This window comes from Rhinatrema bivittatum, chromosome 6 (assembly GCF_901001135.1).
Source record: "Rhinatrema bivittatum chromosome 6, aRhiBiv1.1, whole genome shotgun sequence".
NCBI classification, from domain to species: Eukaryota; Metazoa; Chordata; class Amphibia; order Gymnophiona; family Rhinatrematidae; genus Rhinatrema; species Rhinatrema bivittatum.
In genome coordinates this window covers 240,894,033-240,917,788 of record NC_042620.1, presented here as the reverse complement: position 1 = coordinate 240,917,788, position 23,756 = coordinate 240,894,033, and the positions used below count along the sequence as shown (strand labels likewise).

General features: G+C 45.7%; 1 protein-coding gene across 2 annotated transcripts in view; it reads right to left on the bottom strand.

Moving 5' to 3' along the window:
- The window catches only part of HS6ST2 (heparan sulfate 6-O-sulfotransferase 2), a 710,565-nt gene extending 695,745 nt beyond the window's left edge, over positions 1-14,820 (bottom strand). For both annotated transcript variants that reach the window (XR_003857480.1, XM_029606674.1), the window contains exon 1: positions 14,171-14,820. Coding sequence is in view for 1 of the 2 variants with exons in the window: in XM_029606674.1 (XP_029462534.1) it covers positions 14,171-14,679 (509 nt within the window). In the remaining variant the exon portion in view is untranslated. The remainder of the gene's footprint in view (positions 1-14,170) is intronic.
- Positions 14,821-23,756: the final 8,936 nt, after the last annotated feature.

Below are 23,756 nucleotides of genomic sequence, written 5' to 3'. Positions count from 1 at the left end.
GAAGAACTTTACCCCTTATATTGTACTGCTCCCTTAGGTTTTTGCCAAATGCAAGACTCTATAAATCTTAGCTGCCATCCTCAAGTTTCCTTCTGACGTTTTCCACACCTTCCAGAGTGTCTATCCTTTTACAGATTTTGTGTATGATTTTGTAATGATTTATTTTTGTAATCCACCCAACACAGATTTGTTATAGGTGGGAAATAAATGTTTTAAATAAATAAATAAATAAATAAATAAATAAATAAATAAAATAAATAAATAATAAGATGTAGGTATCATCCACAAAAAGGCAAACTTTTCTTAATAGCCCTTCTGCAAAATCACTTTCACAAATGTTAAACAGAACTGGACTGAGAAGTGATCCCTGCGGCACACCCCTGGTAATCCTCGTTTCGTCAGAGTGAAGTTGTTTACCACAACCCTTTCTTGCCTCTCGCTCAACCAGTTTCTAACCCCGTTAGTCACATTAGGGTCCATACCCAGGGCACTTAGTTCATTTATAAGTCGCCTATGCAGAACCGTGTCAAAGGCCTTGCTGAAATCCAAGTACACTACATCTAATGCTCTCCCCTGGTCTAACTCACTGATCACCCAGGCAAAGAAACTGATCAGATTTATCTAACAAGACCTACCTTTTGTAAAACCATGCTGCAATGGATTCTGTAATCCACTGGCTTCCAGAATCTGCATCATCCTCTATTGTAACTGCGATTCCATTCATTTACTAACCACCGAGGTCAAACTAACTGGCCTGCATAGCTGAATAGTTGGCGTGGATGGGAAGCCTAGACTAGAGCGGCTGTATGGTCCTTTTCTGCCATCACGTTTCTACATTTCTCTGCAGCTTTTCAGACTCTGCCTTACGTCTACTTTTATAAAGAAGAACCACATCCCCCTGTCTCATCCTTTGAACCCTCTCCTGATTCTAAAGAAGTGTTGAAAAAGGCAAACAGTATAGTTTATTTAAAAGAACTAGGACGACACATGGTTGCTGTTCAAAATAAAGTTTTTACTGAAGCACTGGTGCAATAAAATGAATCTGACACTTTTCCTCTGGTAAAATCCACAATCCAGAAAAAAAAAAAAATACTTGAATCAGCAACTGTGATGTTCCCCTCTGTTACTGGGGTCCCTCGGTCCTTTTTTTTTTTAATTTTGGACCTCTGTCAGATATTCCAACTGGAATTTAGGGACTATCAGGCCTTTGTAGGATAGACACTCCCTCTAATTTACAATTCCCTATAAATAGTACCTGAGTAATGCTGGAGCTCTGGTTGGAGCCTTCTCTTTAACTCCACTCCAGTGTTTCTTTCTTGTATCGGTTTAGTACCTTCTTACCTCTCTGGTGTACACCGGACGGGTACAAGCTGTGAATACCCTGTGGGTGCCACTTCTCTCTCCTGCTTTCTCTGGACAGTGAGGAAAGAGGCCTCACTTTCTCCACGACTGCTGCCCTGGTCGGCACAGACTCTCTTGGGCTGAGAGAATCCCGTGTGAAATAAACAAAAAAGTGAAAGGAAGAGTGGAAAACTTCCTTTCAAGTGAGGATCCACAATAAAAAGAGACTTCTTTAACCTCAAGAGATAAAACCCAATCAGAACGACTCAAATATCCAAAAATCCATATCCCATTGACTTGGACCTAGGATTTTTTTTATTTTTTTTTTTTCAGGAAATAGGGAACTTAAAAGTAAAACTCCTCTCCCTTAGACTTTCAACTGAAAAATCCACAACTCCTCTATCTGTCTGATATAGACACAGAAATAGCCACTGCAGCAGCCTAACATGGGGGAGCTGTGGCACAGAATGTATGTTCCTCTCTCTCTTTCTCTAAATGTACAGCTTTTCTACAAGGCTAAACCTTCGTAAGGATCCTACTGGGGTCCTACACCTGCAACACTGTCGGTAAGCCACCGGGCCACCCTCCCCCTTACAGGCCGGTGCAATGAAACGCGACCAGCCTAGGGCACAGCTTAACGAGCTGCGGGTTTTGGACGCACGTGCATAACTCCCGATGCAATACGGGGATCAGGGCATCCAAAATGCACATCCAAACAAAAGGCGTAACTAATAGCGCTCATCACATGTCAATGCCATATAGATGAGGCTATCAGCTATTACCCCGTGATGCAAAAAAAAAAAAAAAAAAAAAACCCGCCATGTGCCTAAGGTGCACTTTTTAACCCCTCAAAATTTTACACCTGCCCCTGAGCAGGCGTAAAGTCTTGCTGCACGTCAAGGGGCCTACTTAAAAACAAAAAAAATACTGCTTTTCCATGGTTCCTCCAACCTAGGATCGTCGCGATACAAGTTGGAGGAACAGGAGAAAGCTGCATCCTGGAAATAAGAAAACACAAGGCTTGATGGAAAAAAAACCCAAAATTCTGGGCACACAATAATATGCATGCTCCAGGTCATGAATATTGTGAGTGTGTATTGTCCCAGTAAATTCGCTGCTGTGGGATAAAAAAAAAAGGACGCTCGTAAATTGAGCGTCCATTTTGGTAACCCGCACACAGCCACGTCTCCTGGGCGCCAGATGCCAAAGATGCGCTAGGGACGCACAATTAATCCTTTGCGTGTCCATTTTAGCACGGAAGCTCATTTGTATAATCGCATGGCGCGCCCAGGAGAGGTGGATGTGCACGCGCTCAGAAACAGGCTCTCGGTTTGGACGCACGTGTTTTACGTGCATTTTATTGCATCGGCCTATGAGCCAGCCAGCCGTTGCACGGGCTGTCCTTGACCAGCAGCCACAAACTGTGGAACCCCCCCCCCTCAACACCCAGCATGCATGCACCCTAAAATGTCACCACTAGAAGAGGACGCCCTTCTCCCCAGGGGGGCTGTGAATGCAGCCTTTGCCGCACCCTCGGCTCCGACCGGCCCACAGAGCTCGGCACTCAAACCCATACACGCTGCTGCTAAGCTGTCGAGTTAGCCCCCCTTGAATAGTGAACAGAAAATCTATCAAAGGAGTTATAAGGTACCAAACCTTGTCTATAGTAAAATGCCTTGTCTATAGTAAAATCAGTAAGTAGTGATACCAAATCGAAGGGAAATAAACCGCCCCACAATCCGAAACTGCTAGTGAGTGCTACTGGGAGAAAAGCACCCTTCTTTTTAGTTTCTGTGAAGCAGTGCCGAATACTAACCCGGGCCCGTCAAATGCAATGAACAGACTGAATCACTGCTCCCTTGGGGTACCCAGGGGCACTTCTAGGCTGTCTTAACATATTCTCGCATTAACTTTGCAAACCTGAACGCTTTTCCCCTGGTCATTTCCTTATTCTGCTTTCCTGCAGGGGAAAGGTAAGTCTTTTTTCCCAGACTTTAGTAATGCTGCAATCATCTACAGGAGTTAGCCTAAGCCGATACTGTACTGTCTTCATTATTACAGTTGCTGGAGAAAGTAGATTAATGCCAGGGACTGCGCACAGAGGCCTAATCCATTTGATGTAAATCAATGCTTTGCACATTTAAATTGCTCTGCTTTCCTTCAGAAAAGTACATAGAAGTGATTCATTAGGCAGTGAACTGTTCACAAGAAACCAAGCGATTCTCCCAGGCATGCCCAGTGCATCTCTGCAGCTCAAATTTAAAAAGCAATCAAATCTACTAAGTCTGTTTTGCTGACATTTACATTGGTGGCAAACATGATTTTTGACAATTCTGATTTAAATAAATGAGAGGCAAATACATCCGAGTTAATATAGCTCAGAGCTGAGGTTTGAGTTGGGTACTCAGAACTGACCATATTTTATCCTAACATCCATTGGATGAGAAATCTCTTGACATCTGTGCATACTGGAGAAATCTAAATGAAACATTTTCAAGATCAGCATTAGTGCTGCTTATTATTATAAATGGGACACAGACAATCACAGTGTCCTTTTACTAAAATGGTAACTTGCAACCATGTTTTTTAAAATTCTTCTGAATAAAGCAAAAGCAATTCAATGCACAATAACACTGCACAATCAAATCTTTAGTGGTATCTAAGCCTACTACTTTATTTAGTGAAGTGGAACAACAGACAGGTTAAAACAAATTTGAGCCACATGCATACAATACCTAGCAATGCTAGCAGAATCTCCAATAACTGTTGTGTTGGTTTTGCAGACTTATATAGATTTAAAAGGAGCACAGCGCAGTAAGTGCAAATAGACCGTCTCTCGCTGTAGCAGTGTTACTACCGGCGGTGCTATCAGCAGAAGGAGCCTGCTCGGCCTGGAAAATCCAAGTGCTGCAAACATCTTTGCTGTTGATCAAATAATAGGTATCATGATCTGCAGGGCTGTTGTTTCTCTCCAGCTTGGGTTACTAGGACTCTGCCCTTACAGGGGAATAACTGCATGGAACCCTGTTTATCAGAGCCCACAAAGGGCAACTTTCAAAGACCGGATACCGAAACGGCTCTGCACCAGCTGTGCTAATTGGCAAAGCAGCCTAGGTAGGCATTGCTGATGTGGCAGCTTCCAGGACATGTTTCAAATAAGTGATTGCTTTAAGAAAAAAAAAAAGTATCTCATTCAGTTTACTGATCTAATTGCACATTGTCACTGTCTGAATAGGAAAAGTATTCTCAGTTTGTTTCTTTCTAAATACACACACACACACCTTTAAAAAGTTGCCCAATTTGCAATCTGATATTTTTTGTTCCACTGTCACAATTTCATGACTCAAACACCCCTTTATAGGCAGTTTTAGAATTTCTAGATAGGCGGCATTTTATTTCCCGTCATTTCTCATCACAATGGGGGTTTCTGTATCGTGCCAGTACAGCAAAGGGAGATGGAAGGATATGCTCCATGGGAGTCCGCTGCCAAGCTCACTGATCGGCATCTGATGCGGAAGAGTTTAAGGCTGCACAGCAGTTTCAGCTAGTACAGTTTTTCCTTTAAGCTTAATTACAGAAATGCCAAGGGGGAGGAATTTTTAAGGAGATTTTTAGTCCACGCCCCCCCTGCCCCACCCCCACTGCCAATTCTCAACCGTGCTTTCCACTATGCTGCACTGTGTGTGTAGGTCTGGAACAGACTTCCCGAACTGAAACAACCTATTCCCTCTCTGCCTTATTCAAATGCAGTCCAAGAACTGAAACTGCTTTTAAATGTCCATGTATTTATTTACAATTCACCTTTCAGACACTTCAAAGTGAATTTCTTAACACCAGTTTACAATACAATCTCTACGCTCTGGATAGATTACAAGTTAAGGTACATTTGGTAAGTCCCTGCCCCAGAGGACTTAAAATCCAGGTTTTGTAACTAAGGCAATGGTGGGTGAAGTTGTAGTAGTAGGAGGAGGAGGAGCAACTCACACATACATACAGACCCCTCCCTGAGGTGACTGATGTCCCCACCCCCTTTCAAGCAACACACACACACTCTCCTAATTGACACCTTTCTCCTCCTGCCTATGAGCAACTGCCTGTCCCCACTCAGCAGCTGCCCCAATCTTCTTCACCACTATCTGCCCCGCCTGGCCCAATCCCTTTCACCAATAGCTGCCCCTGCCTTCCCCCTCCTCCAGCATCTGCCCCCTGCCTGTTCCACTGCCCTTCACCAATATCTCTGCCTCTACCTGTCTCCACCTCCTTTCTCCCTTTCACCAGTAGCTACCCCCTGCTTTCCCACTTTTTTTGTGTTCCCCTTCTCCTCTCTTCTTCCTCTAGTGTACTTCTTATCCTGTCTCTCCCTTCCTTCCTCTGTGCCTCTATGACCCCTTCTATCTTCCCTCTCATATACATATATCCCTCCGGCCCTTCCTCATCTCTCTCTCCTCTTCCCTTTCATCCCTCCCTTCTGCAGCTCTGGGACTTCCCAGCCCAGTACACAGTCAGAGGGAAGGGGGACCAAGAAGAGCCTTTGCTGCTAAAGCCAGAACTGTATGAGAGAGCTGTGCTGTGTCCCCTTGCAGCGCTGCCCTGCCTCCTTGCCCAGCACTGACTGGCAGCAGTGAGGAGAGGAGGAGGAGGAGCACAATCAGTGCTGGGGAAGGAGGCAATGCAGTGCTGCATCTGGAAGTGCCTGCACTGCCTGCCTCCCTCTCTAGTCAGGAAGCACTGCTGGGGAAGGGAGGAGCTCTCCCATACAGTGAGCCTGCTGCATTTAATGGGCGCTCAGAGGTCAATATTCCTAGCCATAGCCAATTTCCATCTAACTCCCAGACAGATGGATAACTTGGAGTTATATGGACAATTCTATATGCTCTCCAGGTTAGCCATCTAAATGTTTAGTTTTTAATATTGACCTCTCAGTGGCTGGTTCTAAGCAGACTAAACAGGAGTTTGGCCACCTTTGGCAGGAGTGCAGAACATGGCCTGCCAAATGCGGGAGATGACAGCACTGAAAAGGGGAAAGAAATTAATCCACCATAAGAAACCCTTCTCTTCTAGCACCTCTGCAGCTCAGGGTCTAGCCCCAGGGGAAACAGGGGGCAAAGAGAGGCCTAGAAGTAGTAGAAGCAAGGACAAAAGGAAAAGGCTGAGCAAAGCCTAGGATTGCCCCAATGCATGCATGGAGCTGTAGTTCCAATTATCTTGGGGACCTATTTCAAGCATTGATAAACATGGCAAGGGCCTGTCATCATAGGTAGCAGCCCCTGCCACAGCTGCTTTCCTTGGGATCCGTTTCAACAGAACCCAAGCATTAACAGGGCAGGGAACTGCCTAGTTAACCCCATCACGTGTGTCAACTAATTGGGCCCTGCATCCTGCGAAGTGACCACAAAATCTCACCTGAAATGTGGTTCCTCCAACTGAGAGACTAGAAAACTGAATGATTGATGTTCCCAAGCTCAAGAATGGAACTACAACCTACTTTCTCATGACCTTATTGTACCAGCAAGGGGAAGTTCTTGCATGCTAGCCACGCTTGCTTCGCTCTTCAAGTAGGACAACACTATGTAATCCACTTAGCACGGTGGGTCCACTATAAGCGAAGGATAAATTAGTAAATAAATAGGATGGTGCCCCCCTCACATAGTAAATGCCAGCAGAAAAAGATAGGCAAGGTCCATCCAGTCTGCCCAGTGAAGTTGGTTTTTTTTCTTTTTAAGTAGTAGCTGCCACTCCATGCAGGGCTAACATAGGTTATCCCTTTTCTTTATTTCCATCCTTTAACCACTAGGATCCCCTTCTGCTTTTATTCCATGCCCTTTTGAATGTCATTACTGTTCTTGCCTTCACGACCTCTTCTAGCAAGGCATTCCTTGCATCCATCACCCTTTCCATGAAGAAATATTTCCTGACGGTGCCCCTTTGCCCTGATAAACAATTAGAAAAAAAAAAAAAAAAGAGAAATGAAGACCGACCTCTCCTTGATAGGGGTGGCGGGGGAGCCAGACGCCTCAAACCCACACAAGCCAAACTCATTACTACGGATTATTTACAAGGACCCATGCACAAAAGGAACGCATTGTACTTCTGCAGGATGTTACATAGCCTAGGAATGATTAAGTCCTCTTCAAGAGTGGGCATGGATCCTGGCCCCTAAAAGAGATCGAGTGGGTAACAAGCCTCACACACAACTCCTGGGGCACCCCCTACCATCCAGGGCCACCCCCACCACAAAAAAAAGGAAAGAGAAGAGCACCCAGTTCTTTCCCACCTCCTCTGCTTCAGAGTAGGGAGGAGAGGATCTAATGCCGCACACGCGCCGCAGAGCTGCCTACCGCCCCCAAGGGCCTTGTACCTGCTCTTCCTTACTCCTGATCTCATTCCACCAGGGGAAGATACAGCTCGGTGTGTGATGGGGAGGGTCACTCACTGCAAAACCCATTGAGGACGTCAGTAATGACAGCTGCGAGGACTCCAGAGGGCACGATCACCCCAGGTCCCTTGACCCTCCCCCTGGAATGGGAGGCTATTTTTCACGACTTTCCCTTTCATGACAGCCTTTATCCATCTCTGACTTTCTGACATCTTGGGAAATCAGCTGTCCCTCCATCTCCGGGAGCTTTCAAAGCCCTCCCAGGATGGGAAGTCATCCTACAAAGGATTTTTTTCCCCCCTTTGCCTTCTCCCACGAGTCTGGAGGTTACCCTCCTACCATCCCTCCTGCTTGTGCTGTTCCGGGTCTCAACCCCTGGGAGAGAGAATTAGAGATGACCCTCTATGGCACCTCACCGCTGACATTAGGGGGTCAGCAGGACCACTGCTGGAGAGCTAAGGTGTTCTGGGTCTCCACCAGGCTCAGGTGAACCCTCAGCCACATCCCTGGTGCTTCTGGGCTGCGACGTCACAGCTCCTTTTCTGGGGAGTGGGGGCCCTGGATGCAGGTGCACCTCCGTATGCTCTGGATTGTGGCAGTGGAACCACTCCCTCACCCCTGCTGCCCCTCATGTTACCCTGGCCCCTTGAATGACGTTAGGTGTCACAACTCCGCGCCCCAGGGAAATCACAGAAATCTCTAAGCTGGCCTACCCTTGGGCACGCAGGTGTGGCTGCAAAAGGTCTTCCAGGAGGAAGGATGCATTTGACAGCATCATTCTTGTCCCTGGCTTCTCCAACTACTGGGTTATGCCTGCGGTCTTAATATCTTCCTGGGGGGGCTCATGTTACTGCAGCTATGGATGTGAGGAGTACAACTGCCCTCCTGCTTGCCTTCGTGGCCACCAGCACAGCCTTCAGCCCCACTAGATTGGCCACAGCAGAGGTGTAGTGATGGATTTTATGGTCTGGCAGTGTATGACATGATAGCATATGCTGCCAGCTTATGCCCCCCGCTGCCTGGCAGGCTTGGTCTCTGCCCAGACTCAACTGATGGCTGGGCCTCCACTGGCCAGATGTTTGGTTTTCTTTATTGCCTTCCGACTCCTCCCTCCTTGCCCGGGGTCCTATCTCCACCCCCGCTCCTGACAGTGTGCTGCCGACATGAGGCAAGGCTACCCAGCGAGTCCCTTTCTTGCTCTTTGGGGATATGGAAATACCTGAATGTAACTCGCATTGAGCCTACCAATGGAAAGGCATGAGCTAAACAAACGATTCGGAGGAGAATCCTCAGGAGGAGGAAGATATTCTCTTTTTTTGGGAGTCACAGGTGGTTATGGTGTGCCCTTCCTGGGAATCAGCAGCAACCAGGACACCCGCTCCCCAGGGTTAGGGACAGCAGATACATCCCCTCCCCTCCCTGGCGATCAGGGGGAGCCACATTATCCCCTCCCAAAGAATCAGGGGCGGCCAAGCTGTTCTCTCCCATCGGATCCGGCGTAAGTTCCTGTTCATTGTACACCGACGTGATATCTTTGATGAGCGGCGGTATATAAAAAACTTTAAATAAATAAATAATAAATAAATGCTCTGCCTCTGAGGGTCAGGCTGGTCAAGGTGTTCTCCCCTCCTGGGGGATGCAGACTGCTTCCCCAGCCTCGGCTAAGAGGCCACCAAACCCTGATCCTTAGCCAGCCCCTTGTGAGGCCGATTCATTTATTCTTTGGGGGCCTGAGGCCATTCAATGACCCCTTGGTGCTCCTGATGTTTGTGGTTTACTTCGAGGGCAAGGCTTCTATCCAGCCTGCCCCTGGCTTCTCTCCCCAGGACATCTTTTTAATCAAAATGAAAAAAAAAAAAAAAAGAATAGGGAGTCTAAACCAGGAAGAACTGTCACCAACATGCCAGTCCTAGATCTTCCAAGCAATTGTTTTCAATTTAAAGACAGAATATTTTTTTAAATCGCGATTCCAGGTTTCATTATTTTTATTTGTTGCATTTGATTTCCTGCCCTTTATCAGAGACCTCAGAGCAGCTTACAATAAATTAAATTTACAAAATAAAAATCTCAGAAGCCAACCCCACAATATTAATTCCCCCCCCCCACACACACACACACAATAAACCCATGCACACAGCCCCCAGTTTCCTGTGGCAGATTTTTCAAGATTTTGCAGAAACAGCAAATTCTGTGGCAGATTTTTTAAAACCCTGGCAATTATGTGGCAAATTTGCATGCATTTGCATACATGTACAATTTAAATAAGGCTGGGGGGGGGGGGGGTTCTTCTCTTCTTTACGTTATAAAAATACAAGTCATTTTCTGACATTTGTGTGTCCAGGTCATTTATTTTGTTCTTTAACAGAGGGAAAGGGATCTTAGTGATTGGGGCTGGGGAGAGAGGAAATCTCAAAAGAGGGAAGGGGGGATCTCTCTGAGGAGGGCAATGACTAGGCAATGTCAGACATGAGGAGTAGGGGAATCTAGGATGCAGGAGACTAGAGGTAGAAAGAAAGGAAAAGATGGGGGAATCAGGGAGGATTAAGAAAGGGAATGATAAGATGAGAGGAAGGGAGGGAAGAGGGGATGAGCAAGGATGGGGGATACGGGTGGAAGAGAAGAAGAACAGGAGGGGAAGGAGGTCCTGAGATCTTGTGAGGGTGTTGGGGCCAGGCAAGGGACACTTCCATCTCCATCTCCCCCCCCCCCCCCCCTGAGCTCAGGATCTCCTTCCCTTCCTACTCTATTCCCTAGATCTGAGATCCGTGCAGAGGATAGGGATCTGTCCCTCCCCAGGCCCCAGCTCTGCTCCCCCTCACATTCCAACTCCCAAGCCCTACCCTCTCTCTGTCACTCTTCTCATTCCCAATACTCTCCCCTTTCCTTTTTCCCCCAACAGTTCTTTAATTGTCCCCATCCCACCTGCCCATACACACACACACACACACACACACCCATCCTCACAATACCTGATTTCCCAGTCTCCCGATCACACACTTCCCATCTCCCCAGTCCATCCACCACACATCCCGTCTCAGAGGGGAGGGGTAAATAAATTGGACCAATACGGTCCTTTAACAAGTTGGTAACTCCAGGTGACTGGGTCGCCATCATGCAGCTTGTGGGGCCTTTAACCTGCAGAGTAGCACAGCATAGTAAACCCCTGTGGTATTTTCCCCACAGGGTCATTCACCAAGTTGCGGTATTTTCCTCCAGAGGGGAAATTCCGCTGCTTAGTAAATGACTCTCTAAGTTTTTACCTGAGGCAATGGAGGTTGAGGTAACTTGCCCAAGGTCCCAAGGAGTATTAACAAGATGTGAACACCTTCCCTGGTTTGTAGCCTGCTGTGCTAACCACTAGGCTGCTCCTCCACTAGTGGAGGGACATGGTTCAACCTTCTTTTCCTCTCAACTAAGCCAGCAACAATGTCCAGAAGCAAATTCAATCAATCACTTTAATCTCACAGCAGGAAGCCCTTGATAGAGGGCATTACAATAGTCGACTTTCCCCCAATATCAAGTCATGAGTAAATCTTTCTTATCAAGAAAAAGTCGCTCCTGACCAATGTATCTCAGAGCCATAAAAGCTGGTTGTACCGCTTGCAGTATGAGGAGATATTATTGTAAGCTGGGAGTCAAACCGCACTCCCGGACTATATACTGTCGCTTTCAGCTGCAGTGCACACCCAAAAACTGAGAGCAAACACACAAGTTGTCTTATACACCTACTAACCCACAATCGTTTCACTGTAAGCTTCCGTCAAGTTGATGATACTCAGTCTCAGTGCATAACTGTGCTAGAGGTACCTGCCCCTTAAGCTTTCTAACATATTACATGAAAAAAAGAAGGCAAAATGCCAAGAGAGCGAATGTCCTTATCTCTGCAACTCCGCATTTCAGAATGGCTCAGCCTTTTATTAACGTTACCTTTTGTGCAAGCTTATCCTTAGAACAGGAACAGATTCATTTTATTTCCAAGAAAATGCCATAGACTTTTTACAAAAAAATATTTACCCCCCCAAAAAAAACCCCCACACTTTTTATATTGTTCAATACAAAATAGACAATAGTTTGCTATCCACAGATAAAAATTATTACATTATGGCTACCATAAGGTATTCTAAAGTGCGTGAGCATGAGAAAGCTGACCTCAATAAGCATTAATACTATAAGAAGTGGCCTTTTAATGAAAGAGCTTATGGATTAGGTATTTCCCACATTTAACAATATAATTATAACATGAATCTCTACAATAACATGGGTTTTCTAAGAAATGAAAAAAACATATAAAAAATATTGTTTCTACTAGATGGCAGTGTAGGCAGTCTTTTACAAAAGAAGCCTACAAATATGTTATTATCTTAAGTAAATAACTGCTTAAAAATGTGACCCTTCAGATAGTTAAGTACACACAGAATAAACTCTATAATATTCTACACCAAAAAGCTAATTCAGACAACCAACAATGGCTACCAATAACAGTCATGTTTCATTCTAAACACTTCATGACCCACTAGTATGCAGATTCCACATATCTACATTTTTAACAGGACAGGTGAATGCAAACATTTTGCCCCATGCAGAAAGGGCTCCAAAATCTAAATGAGTACAAAATGAATACAGCAGCTGACATTATTCTGGGTCTCTGTCCAACTTGTTTAACATGCTTGCTCTCAGCTATGGAACTAGATAAGGTGAATGGCACAGTTTTATTTAAATTTCCTAAACCACTAAACCTCAGTTGATCACCTGAAGCAAGTGAATTTGAAATACTAGTCTCTGCACATTGAGCAATAAAATAAAATAAAATACAAATAATCACCACTCATTTTGCCAAAGGCACAAGTTTATTTTTTTTTAACAAGATGCTGCTTGCAGAATCTATTTCATCGTGCACTTCAAGTGCCCGAGATTAAAAGATGCTTTGTAAAATTGTGAAAAATAATGTAAAGCAAAAAAAAAAAAAAGGGAGATCTGACACAGAAAATATATTTGATTTGACAATAAACTTTAAATTACAAAAATAAAAAAATATTTGGATTATACAAAAATGTCTACTATTGCACCACAGCTCACTTCTTTTCAAAAACTGTAGACGAAACACTGACACATTGTCATTACAATGGCACCATTTGCAGCCTGGATGCTTAGAGAAACATAAAAACAAAACTGCATACATGTAGCTACTTCAATTAATGAAGAGAAACATACAAGATTAACTGTTCATTCCTTCAATGACCAAAAACCAATATTTATTGCCAAACTAAAATCATTAGTGTTTAACTACAATTAATTTGTACATGAAATCCTTAGGGCCTGATTTATTAAGCTTTCCCCTGCCCCCACCCTAGACATACAGCATAAAAGAGCCTCAGAAATTCAGGGCCCAGTAGCTGGGAATTCTTGAGGGTCAATCCCATCCACACAGGTTTAGCTATAGGGATCAAAATGATGCACAATTTCATTATAGTTATTATCAAACGTTCAACTTGGTCAGCCAAAATAAAACATGATTTCCTCATTAACCAAAAATCTTTTGCCATGTGTAGTAAATGTGAGAATAGAGACTTTGTGAACAGGCCCTTGGCGCATAAATCGGTGAATTCACATTAAGAGTTGATCCTTGTATAGGTAACTAGCCATTCTCACCATATCACATCAAGTATGCAGTGGTTACTTCATATCGCTGAAAAGGTTCCCTAACCGAGCTATAGTACAAGCTCTCATTGAGATAAACTGATACACTGACAGGATTCAGTCTGGACTCCACGGGCTTCGCGTTCCCAAAAACCATGCACCAGTAAATGCAATTCTGCCCAAGACAGCTGTATTAAGAAATTAAAATAATCATCTTCAAAAGACACACATATTCTAAAACATCAGTTTGCCTTTAGACGGGCACAAATTCGAGCCAGGCTGCATAAAAACAGCGTTGAAAGCCTCCAGCACTTTTCATGCACGTTTTTGACTACTGCGATCACACAATAACGTCACTGCTGAAATTCAAGCTAAGGAAAAGAAACCCCTGTGCTCTCCCTAAACAAATACAGCATTATCTCTTAAGCACCTTCTTTCTCCTAAAGAAACACGCTGCAATGATCAATCGTTAGCACCTCTGGTTTTCTTAAGATTTCACTGAACAGCAGCCAGGAGGTTCCTTGCGGTTCTTTTTATTTATATCGGTGGAAGCGAGAGAGAGAGAGAGAGAGAGAGAACGAGGGAAAGCATACAGACTCAGCCCCGGGCCAGTGATCTCAATATTGAATCTGACAGCAAAGATATATATATATATATATATATATATTTTTTTTCTTTTTACAACGGCTTTAATAAATCACAATCAGACGTAAGAAAAAAGTGCAGAGCTCCTTCCTAACCATGCTGCATAAAGTTGCAGAGCTGGGGAAAGAACGCCTTTGTCAGCGCGCTGAACGCTGCCGCTGTCTAACTCACCTCGTGGGTCTCAGCTTGGCTTCTTTCTTGTTGTCCACCACGGCGGGGACACAGTTGGTCAGCTCGGTCCAGTCCGCGTGCAATCCACAGCTCCAACCGGTCGAAAACCGGGAGAAGAGCCAGGTCTCCTTCTTCCCCGGTCGGTGGCAAGTGCATTTCTTCTGTCCGGCTTTGCACTCGCAGGGCTGCTCGAGCTGGATGTTCCTGACCAGATGGCGACCGAAAGTGGTCCCCCCCGTCTTCTGGATGTGCAGGAACACGATCAGGTCGTCCCCCTTGATGTTAAAATCCACCTTCCTCAGGAGATCGTCTTCTGAAAAATTGAATTTGGGGACAAATTTGACAGGAGTTTCGTCTTCCGCCCGGTAAGGGTCTTGCATGGAAGAGCTGAAGGCTTGCAGTCTCAGAAACTGGCATTCCGTCCCCGGGCACACGTACTGCAGGACGATCACAGCGAAGAGGCAGAGCATCACCAGGGCCAGCAGCAGCTTGTTGGATTTGTCATCCATGTTCCCGGTGCAGCTGGAGCACCAGGACCATTACGACTATTCCCGATCGCGAAGCCGGGACGAGGAAGAAGGTAATGCTGGCAGCTGAGCTCGGCTCGTGCTTCCAGCTCGCTGCCTTCCTTTCTGCCTGCCCCCGCCTCCTCCTCCTCCTCCTCCTGACAGAGAAAATCAACATCTTTCCCAGGCCCCATTGTAAACAACTTCTTGATTGGGTCATGCATATCGGCTCCTGATTGGGGGGGGGGGGCTGCTGGGCTCTTGCCTCATTGGTTGGAGTGAATCGCAGAAGGGGTAGCGAGGAAGGTTTCTTCCCCCCTCCCGACAGAAAAAGGGTCCTGTCAGACACACGCACAGAGAGAGAAAAAAAAAGCTCCCATGTTATACGGCTTTTAATTGGCTGCAACAGCTGTCTGTGGATTAGCAGGATTCCACTCCCTCGCCGGCCTTTCTGCTGGGCTGGGAGACAACTCAGGACCCACCCGAGAGAGAGAGAGAGAGAGAGAGAGAGGGAGAGTTCACACATGCACTTTCAGAGTAGCACCAAAATAAGATGAATAAACTTAAAGCCTCATTTACTAAGCATTTTTTCCCATAGACACAAACTGGGAGAAAACCTTTAGTAAATAACCCCCCTTAGGGTGGTTGCCGTGTTAGTCCACTTGAATGCATGGAAACAAAGGTTAACAAAAATGAAAAATATATAAGCTGATAAATTAGTCGATAAAATGTAACACAGTTTGGAACTGGATGGCTAGATGTTCAGGGTCTGGCTGAAGGAACTACAGTAAAGCTTTGCAGTTAACTGTCAATCTGCAATTGCCAGTGACTTTTTTTTTTTTTTTTATTGGACTACTTTAATCCATTTGTGACTAGTCAACAAGATCAAAAAGAAAACTGAACACAGAATTTGGGAATCTGCAGAAAACATGCTTAGCCTAAGGCTCCTTCTGGTTTTGTTTGGGGTTAATCAAGGCATACATATGAAAGTTCCCCATTATTTGTGTTTTTAAACATTCTAGCATAAATTATATGTATTTATCTCAATTTGCAGCTGCACTGATAAAGGAAAAGCAGAAAAATTGCTATAATCAAGTGTGATATTAAATGTGGAAATTGATGTGGCTTCTCTTTGAAGGAGGAAAATAAATTTTTAACATGAGATTTAATAGATTTTGTTTGTTTTTTTGGAAATTATTATGTTTAGTGTTCCTGGTATTGCCTACCACTTTAGGTGTAGTGTTATCACAACAAATACATTATTTTTAAGGTTTTTGTTTGACCACGAAGAGAAAAGGTAGTCACCAAGAGCAATAAATGGTTGAAGAGACATCTGTAAGCTCCTGTTGAGTATTCTGTACTTTAGAATATTTCTTTTAAGAAGAAGTATAGGTTTCCCAGGCATTAAAAATGTTTTCCCACTCTGTTTGCATGTGTACCCCCCAATCCCTTCTTTCAGGCACTGTCATGTAAATAGTAACAATTCTAAGTTTAACCTGCACAGAGGTCCAGTGCTCTAGTGAATTAAAATTCACTACAGACACAAAAGCTTGGACCACATTGTTCTTGTGAACATTAGGAAACAAACAGTAGCTTAAACCTTTTTATGGTTTAGGATAAGTGTAAGAAAGGGGAGTGCAGTCTACCCTGCCGCCTTTAACATGGCGGCAAGAAGACAGTCTGTGTAGGCACTGGAATTTAATTGGATCCCCCTTCTCAGGCCTCCTGTTCCATGGTGGTGTTATTCCTTGACTTTCCTGCCAGTGCCCCAGGGCATTCATGGGAGATGGGGCAAAGGCGGGAAAAGCTGGCACTTCAATTGGTCGATGGGAGAGGGGATAGATGGGGAGGGGGGCTCAGGCTGAGGTTGTTTACCTTTTCCTCACTCTGTTCCCTATGGGCTCAAGTCGTCCTCATCTTCATCCTTCATCCAGTTGTGGTTTCAGCCCTGGACTTGTGTCTCTGAGGTTGCAGTAAAGAAAAGCGCGGGTGCTGGGATGTCGGGCAGTGCACTTGGCAAGGGTGTTGGAGCAAGTCAAGCAGGTCTGTGGTTTGTAGTGGGGTTGGAGGTCCTGTCACAGAGGATAGCGGCGCTGAGTGGTTGAGTACGAAGGCTGCGACAGTGGTGATGCGCAGCAGCATTGGCTGCGGGGTTGATCAAGGAGGAAGCGATTCGAGTGGAGGCCCGCAGTCAGCATTGTGCGTGGAAGAGCATGCAGATCAGGTGATATTGGGAGGTGGGACAGTGATTATTGTGCTGGAGACTCTGGGTCAATAAGGCAGCCGGAGTGCGAGGAGGGCATCCTGGTGCATACCAGGTAGCTAGGGCTGGCCACGGGCGGAAGTGATACCCAAAGCTATGAGCACACACATACAAAGTGGAGCTCCATGCATAGGGACCAGGGCAATACGTCTTACGAAATTTGGGGCTGAGGACTGCATGGCTAAAGGGGGTGGGGTTTGCAGGGTTGGAAGAGAGGCGATTTTTGGGGCAGTCGTGGTTCCTGCTGGGTCAGTGGGTGCAGGGGGAGGGGAAATATTGGTAGGCATGAAAAGGGCTCCGGCAAAGGAAAAGTGGCTAAGAGGAGCGGAGTTAAATGGTAAAGCCAAGGGAGTTGTGACAGTCAGTGCATCACAGGGAAGCAAAGGGGGGAGGTTTTGAGGGGGCAGAGGGTGTACAGGAGGAGGATAGGGAGTCTGAACAGGGGCAAGAACAATTGTCTGATGCGGGGCCCGATTTTTCTGGAGCTTGGGGTATGGGTGTTGACCCAGATACTGGCAGCAGCGAATTCTCAATGGGCTGGGGTGGTTGGGGTTAGCCTTGGAGTTCGGGTGGGGTGGCTTCTTTCAGCAGGGTAATACGGGTTGGGTTTGGGGATATACAGTTGGGGAGAGGGGAGGGGGTTAGGTGAGGGATATTTTTACACGGACAATAATTTGGCATTAGAAAGGGGTGCCTACAGTTGGGGGTTAGGGCAAGAGTGATTGGAAGATTTGGAGCAGGTGAGAAGAATGTAGGGTCTGCGGATGGGATAAAGGGCGGAGCTTGACTTCGACTTCATTGTCCTCTTCCACTTCATGAAGGTCCTCTGATCTAGATCGTGTAGTGATTTATCAGGTGGGCCGTGTCATGACACTGAATTGTGGGAGGGGGTGCCCAACAGATTGTGGAGGAAGATCAAGAGGTGTGTATACTTAGATATTTTTAAATTAATGGAAAGAAAAGATGAGGAAGGGAAAGAAGAAGGGGAAGAAAAAGGACAAGTAGGGAGAGGTTAGGAAGGTGCCTGTAATATATATAATTGGGTGCAATACTTTTCTTTTTTTTGAGGATGGTGAGCAATGTTGGGCATTACGATCCTTCACAATATGTGTCATTGCTGGCTCATCCGGACAGCGTTTTGGGTGTGTATCAAGACTACAAGGGTTGGGCTTGCCTCAACTACAACAAGCGGTTCCAAGACAAGATGGAAAAGAACCACTTTGTCTTGAGGGTACCTGAGATGTTAATCTGTGGCTGATGCAGCTGACACTCAAGGGGTGTGGTATGGGGGAGACAAGCCAGATTTGCTGGTATTGCAGGTGGTTCCTTTCATGCTTCTTAGAAGTCCAGCAGGGCGAGCAAGTTGGGAGTGCACTCCAAGGGAGCTGGGGGAGGTCAGGACATTTGTTGGCATTTTAAAAAGTCCTCCTATATGTTCCCAGATTGTAAGTTCCAGCATGCTTTTTAACATGTGGGGCAGGGCAGGGCACCCTGCTTCTAAGTGAGGGGGAAGTGCAAGAAGAGGAGGCAAGGCCCTATCCCTGATACTGGGAGTGTTGTGATCTTCCTGCACGCAGTGCCCTATCCCAGTTACCGGGGGTGTTGTGATCTTCCTGCACGCAGTGCCCTATCCCTGATACCGGGAGTTTTGTGATCTTCCTGCACACAGTGCCCTATCCCTGATACCGGGAGTGTTGTGATCTTCCTGCACACAGTGCCCTATCCCTGATACCGGGAGTTTTGTGATCTTCCTGCACACAGTGCCCTATCCCTGATACCGGGAGTTTTGTGATTTTCCTGCACACAGTGCCCTATCCCTGATACCGGGAGTGTTGTGATCTTCCTGCACGCATGAAGATCACAACACTCCCGGTATCAGGGATAGGGCACAAGTTCTAGTCACATTGACTGATCAGTGATCACATTACTTTTTTTGTCAAGCTACCAACCGTTTCCACCCATCCCCCATATATTAAACCATCACCTCAGTGGGAACCTTGGTAACATCAATAAATAAGAGGGCAGCCAGCCAATAGGAATACATATTCATTCCTAACTGACTTAACTTGACCTGAAAAGTGTCAAATTGTATCATTTTCTGTTAGTGCGCACTAACCAAAAAACCCGATTTTTCACGATAAATCGGTGGAATTCCTATTGTATCGAGTCCCTTACCGATTAATGATGATTTTAAAATTATCGGATGATAATTTAAATTGTTAAAAAACGATTCACATCCCTAGTTCCTGGTCCTACCATGAGTTTTTAAACGGTAGCCAGGAAGGACTTGAGAAGGTTAATGAATATTATGCCCTCATCTAAGTTTGTGTGGTCTGTTATGTTAGTCAGACCAAAGTATAAAGAATGGGCCGGATTTTAAAAGATTTACGCGTGTAACCAGGTCTACGCACGCTGGGCCTATTTTCAGAAGGCCCGGCGACGTGCATAAATCCCCGGGACGCGTGTAAGTCACAGGGCTTTACTAAGGGGTGGGAAGGGGTGGGGTTAGAGGCTTCAGGCACAGCGGCCATGCTGCTGTACTTGGGATCGCGCGCTGGCAGTTGGCCGGCGTGCGCAACTTGCGCCTGCCCGGAGGCAGGTGCAAAAGGTAAATTAAAAATGTGGGGGGGGTTAGAGTAGGGCTAGGGGGAGGAAAGGTTAGGGGAAGGAGTGGGAAGATCAGGTTAGGGGGGGGAGAACAGGGGAAGGCAGCACGGCTTGTGCGCTTGCGCGCGCCGACCCCTGATTTTATAACTTGCGCACGCAAGTTATAAAATCAGGTGTACATGGGCCAGCGCCGGGTAGCGCGCGCACATGTAGGCCGCGCGTGCTTCTTTTAAAATCTACCCCAATAGGCCTTATGGTCAAGGGTTGTTTGATCGCCAGGTTGGTAATTGGGTAATGGCCCAAGGAGTTTCCACGTGAGACATGATTGGGCATTGGATGGGTACCCTGGCCTTCAAAGGGCGGATGGGGTCCATTTATTCGACGTGGGGCAGGCGGCTTTGGAGGTAGTATTTAATATTAAATTATCGGACACAGTGTTGGGGACTATTTCTGGAAATGCCCTTGGCTGTGGTGGTGAATCTGAGTTAAAGTTATGTTTAATTGTGATATCGCTGCCTTTTTATGTGTGCATGACTTGGGGGGGAGGGGGCACATGTAGCTGGGGGGACTGCTACATGAGGCCATGGGCAGTAGGCGAGAACTGCAGCTGGAACACTGATGTTCTCTGTTTGGGTGTGGAGAGAGGGCCGAGCAGGTGGCAGAGTCCGCTGGAGGTATGCTGGGGGTCTTGGTGGGCTGAAGGTCACAAGCCGTTGATGAGCTGTCCTGAAGAACACCACGAAGGTGTGAATTGGGGCAGGTGGCTTGTTTCTGTTGTAAGGCTTAGGTTTCATGATTGTGAAAAATAAACTGTGGCCTTTGTTAATGCTTGTGTCAGTGTGTATTTGCTAAGGGCGACTGGGAGGAAAGCTACGAGTCCTGCATGCCTATGTTATTTCATGCAGTTCCCATTCTAATTTCTATTTTCATATAAAATAAGCAAACCAAATCTGTACATAAAACTCTTTTGACCACTTGCAGAACATAAAATCTCAAATGGATTTTTTTTTTATTGAATACATATTTTAAAGTACACCTGTAAACAGTAAAATCAGCCACAAAAGGTTTCACTTGGCCACTGCCATTAAACAATAAGTCACTGCTGAAATCCAAGCTAAGAAGGAAAAAACCTGTGATCTTGCTAAACAAATACAGCATTCTCAAACACCTTCTCATAAAGAAACCTTTCAGCAGTTAATTCTTATCAGCTCTGGTTTTCTTAAGATTTCATTGGACACTAGCCAGGAGGATCTTTGTGATTTGTTTGTATTGGTGGAAGAATGAGAGACTAGAGAGCGGGATGGAGAGACAGAGATAAAATGTGCACACTGGAAACAAACAGACTCTGCCCCGAGCCAGTGATCTCAATATTGAATCTGACAGCAATGATTTTTTACAAAGGCATTAATAAATCACAATCCCAGACGTGAGGAAAAGTGCAGAGCTCCTTCCTAACCATGCTGCATAAAGTTGCAGAGCTGGGAAAGGATGCCTTCGCGCATGTACAGTGCCGCTGTCTAACTCACCTCATGAGTCTCAGCTTGGCTTCCTTCTTGTTGTCCACCACGGCGGGGACACAGTTGGTCAGCTCCGTCCAGTCCTCGTGCAGTCAGGCCCGGCATGACTGGATGTGCATACCGTGCATTTACACGGGGCGGCACGCCATTAGCAACAGGAGGGGCCACCGGTGGAGCCTAATCTGCTGGTGGCAGAAGAAGGAGAGAGACTGCCAGCAGAATGGAAGTCAACCCACTGGAGGCTCAGCAGCTTAAAATGAGAGGTCGGTGTTCCTATGCGTGCACGCGCCCCAAGCAAACTTTACCCACGGGAGCACACAGCTTACGCTCTCTCCCCCCCCCCCTCCCGCAAACAGGAAGGCTGGTGGGCTGTGGTGGAGTTCATCTTACCACAACCCGAAGAGAATAGAAGGCTCGCGAAGGCATGGTGGAGCTCATCCCACCATGGCCCGAAGAGAACAGAAGGCCATGTGTGTAAACAAGTGAGAGCTTGTATGTGTCTGTGAGAGCGTGTGTGTGTGTGTCTGTGTGAGAGTATGTGTGCCTGTCAACATGCCTGTGTGAGAGCCTTTGTGCTTGTGTGTGTGTTTGTGTATGTTTTTGTGCCTGTGAGAGCCTATGTGTCACATATAGGCTCTCACAGACATGAACAAACAAACATATAATGTATCTGTGAGAGAAAGGGAGTGTGCAAGAGAATGAATGTGTTATTGTGCGTGTGTGTGAGAAAGACGATAAAATGTTTGCAGCCCTACTTCCCCAACGATCTCAGGGTGAATGGATATGAAAAGATCCCAGGTATGGAGAGCAGATTTTTAAATCCTTATTAGTTTTAATTATTGGGTGTAATTCTAAGTTTCTACTTTTTGAAATTTTTAATTTTTGTAGGGGAATAGAACATTTTTTAATTATTGGAATTTTTATTAATCAGATGTTTTGAAATATTTTATTTGTGTTTAGGAAATTTTTGATATTTTATTCAACTGGTTTGAAATATTCTTTTTATGAATATGATTTTAATATTATGATGTTTTATATTTCTTGATTTTATTATTTTATGTTTTATGAAGAATGGTAATGTTTCTATTTTTCCATTGTTGTTCTGCTTATAGCGGCTGGTTTGTTGTGGGTTCCAGTTCAGTTCTTCTCAGCACATTCTGTTTATACTTTCTGATCTCTTTATTCTGTATTTGGTCAAGGTCTCTCTGTGTTCTGCATATGTGACTGAGGTGAGGTATTTGCTGGCATGTAATTTCTGTGTAGGAATCTATAGCAGCCTGGTTTCCTAATAAGAGTTTTATTGGTGTTCTAGGACCTGGTATAATGTGTGCAGTGTTGTCTTTTCATACATAAGGTTGTTAGGGGTGTTTTGGTATAGGAGGTTTACTATGGTAATTCTGTTTATTCATGGCTTTCTGAGGCCCAAACTCACACCCAACATGCATTACAAAAGGTCTAATTCCATAGGAGTTCCAAGTGTCTTTTTTGCAGGATTTTCTGGTTTGCACCACAGCAGTGCATGTAAATATAATATGCATGTTGTAAGTGATATTTTAGCCTCAGAAGACTGTACTTTTGAATGTTCTTTGTCATGTAAAATGTGTTATAAGTGCATAATTTAATTGGTGTGTCTATAAATGCTGTGGGGGTGTGGGGGGATGGCATGACTGCAAGCCTGTAAGATTTGCTTAGGGTACCTCACACCATTCCCTATCCATGGGTTCTGGGGAGGGGGTGGGGTTTGTCAATTTTTTAAAATATAGATTGCAGGACGGAGCTGGGCTTTATTTGATGGGACAGAGACTAAATGAATGGGGGGGGGGGGGGGGTTGGGGGGAAGCACAGTAATAGTTCACACAAGGCAGCAAAAAAGCTAGCACTGGTGCTGCAAGCAATCCACAGCTCCAAGGGATTGAAAACCGGGAGAAGAGCCAGGTCTCCTTTTTCCCCGGTCGGTGGCAAGTGCATTTCTTCTGTCCGGCTTTGCACTCTCAGGGCTGCTCGAGCTGGATGTTCCTGACCAGATGGCGACCGAAAGTGGTCCCCCCCCCGTCTTCTGGATGTGGAGGAACACGATCAGGTCGTCCCCCTTGATGTTAAAATCCAACTTCCTCAGGAGATCGTCTTCTGAAAAATTGAATTTGGGGACAAATTTGACAGGAGTTTCGTCTTCCGCCCGGTAAGGGTCTTGCATGGAAGAGCTGAAGGCTTGCAGTCTCAGAAACTGGCATTCCGTCCCCGGGCACACGTACTGCAGGACGATCACAGCGAAGAGGCAGAGCATCACCAGGGCCAGCAGCAGCTTGTTGGATTTGTCATCCATGTTTCCGGTGCAGCTGGAGATCCAAGATTATTAAGTTTCAATGGCCCCCCCATGAGTGGCCAAAGGCACTTAACACTGCCATTGTCTTTGGTCTCCCCCAGCTCAATATTTTGTTTGAAGGGGTCCAGTTTCCAGCTCTTGGGACCTATGGGTAGAGGAACAATGCAGGTTGGTATAAGGTGCCAAGGGATAGGAACAGAAGATGGAATAGTACGCAGCATGCCAGGGCCATTTGATCAGGACAGCAGCCCTTCCAGTCCAGTATTACTGAGGAGGAAAATGCGCCAACCTGGTCCAGAACAGGGGAAAGGGGAGAGGAAATTGGTCTACAGGGCAGCAAATGCATAGTAGATGGATAGAGGTATAAGGG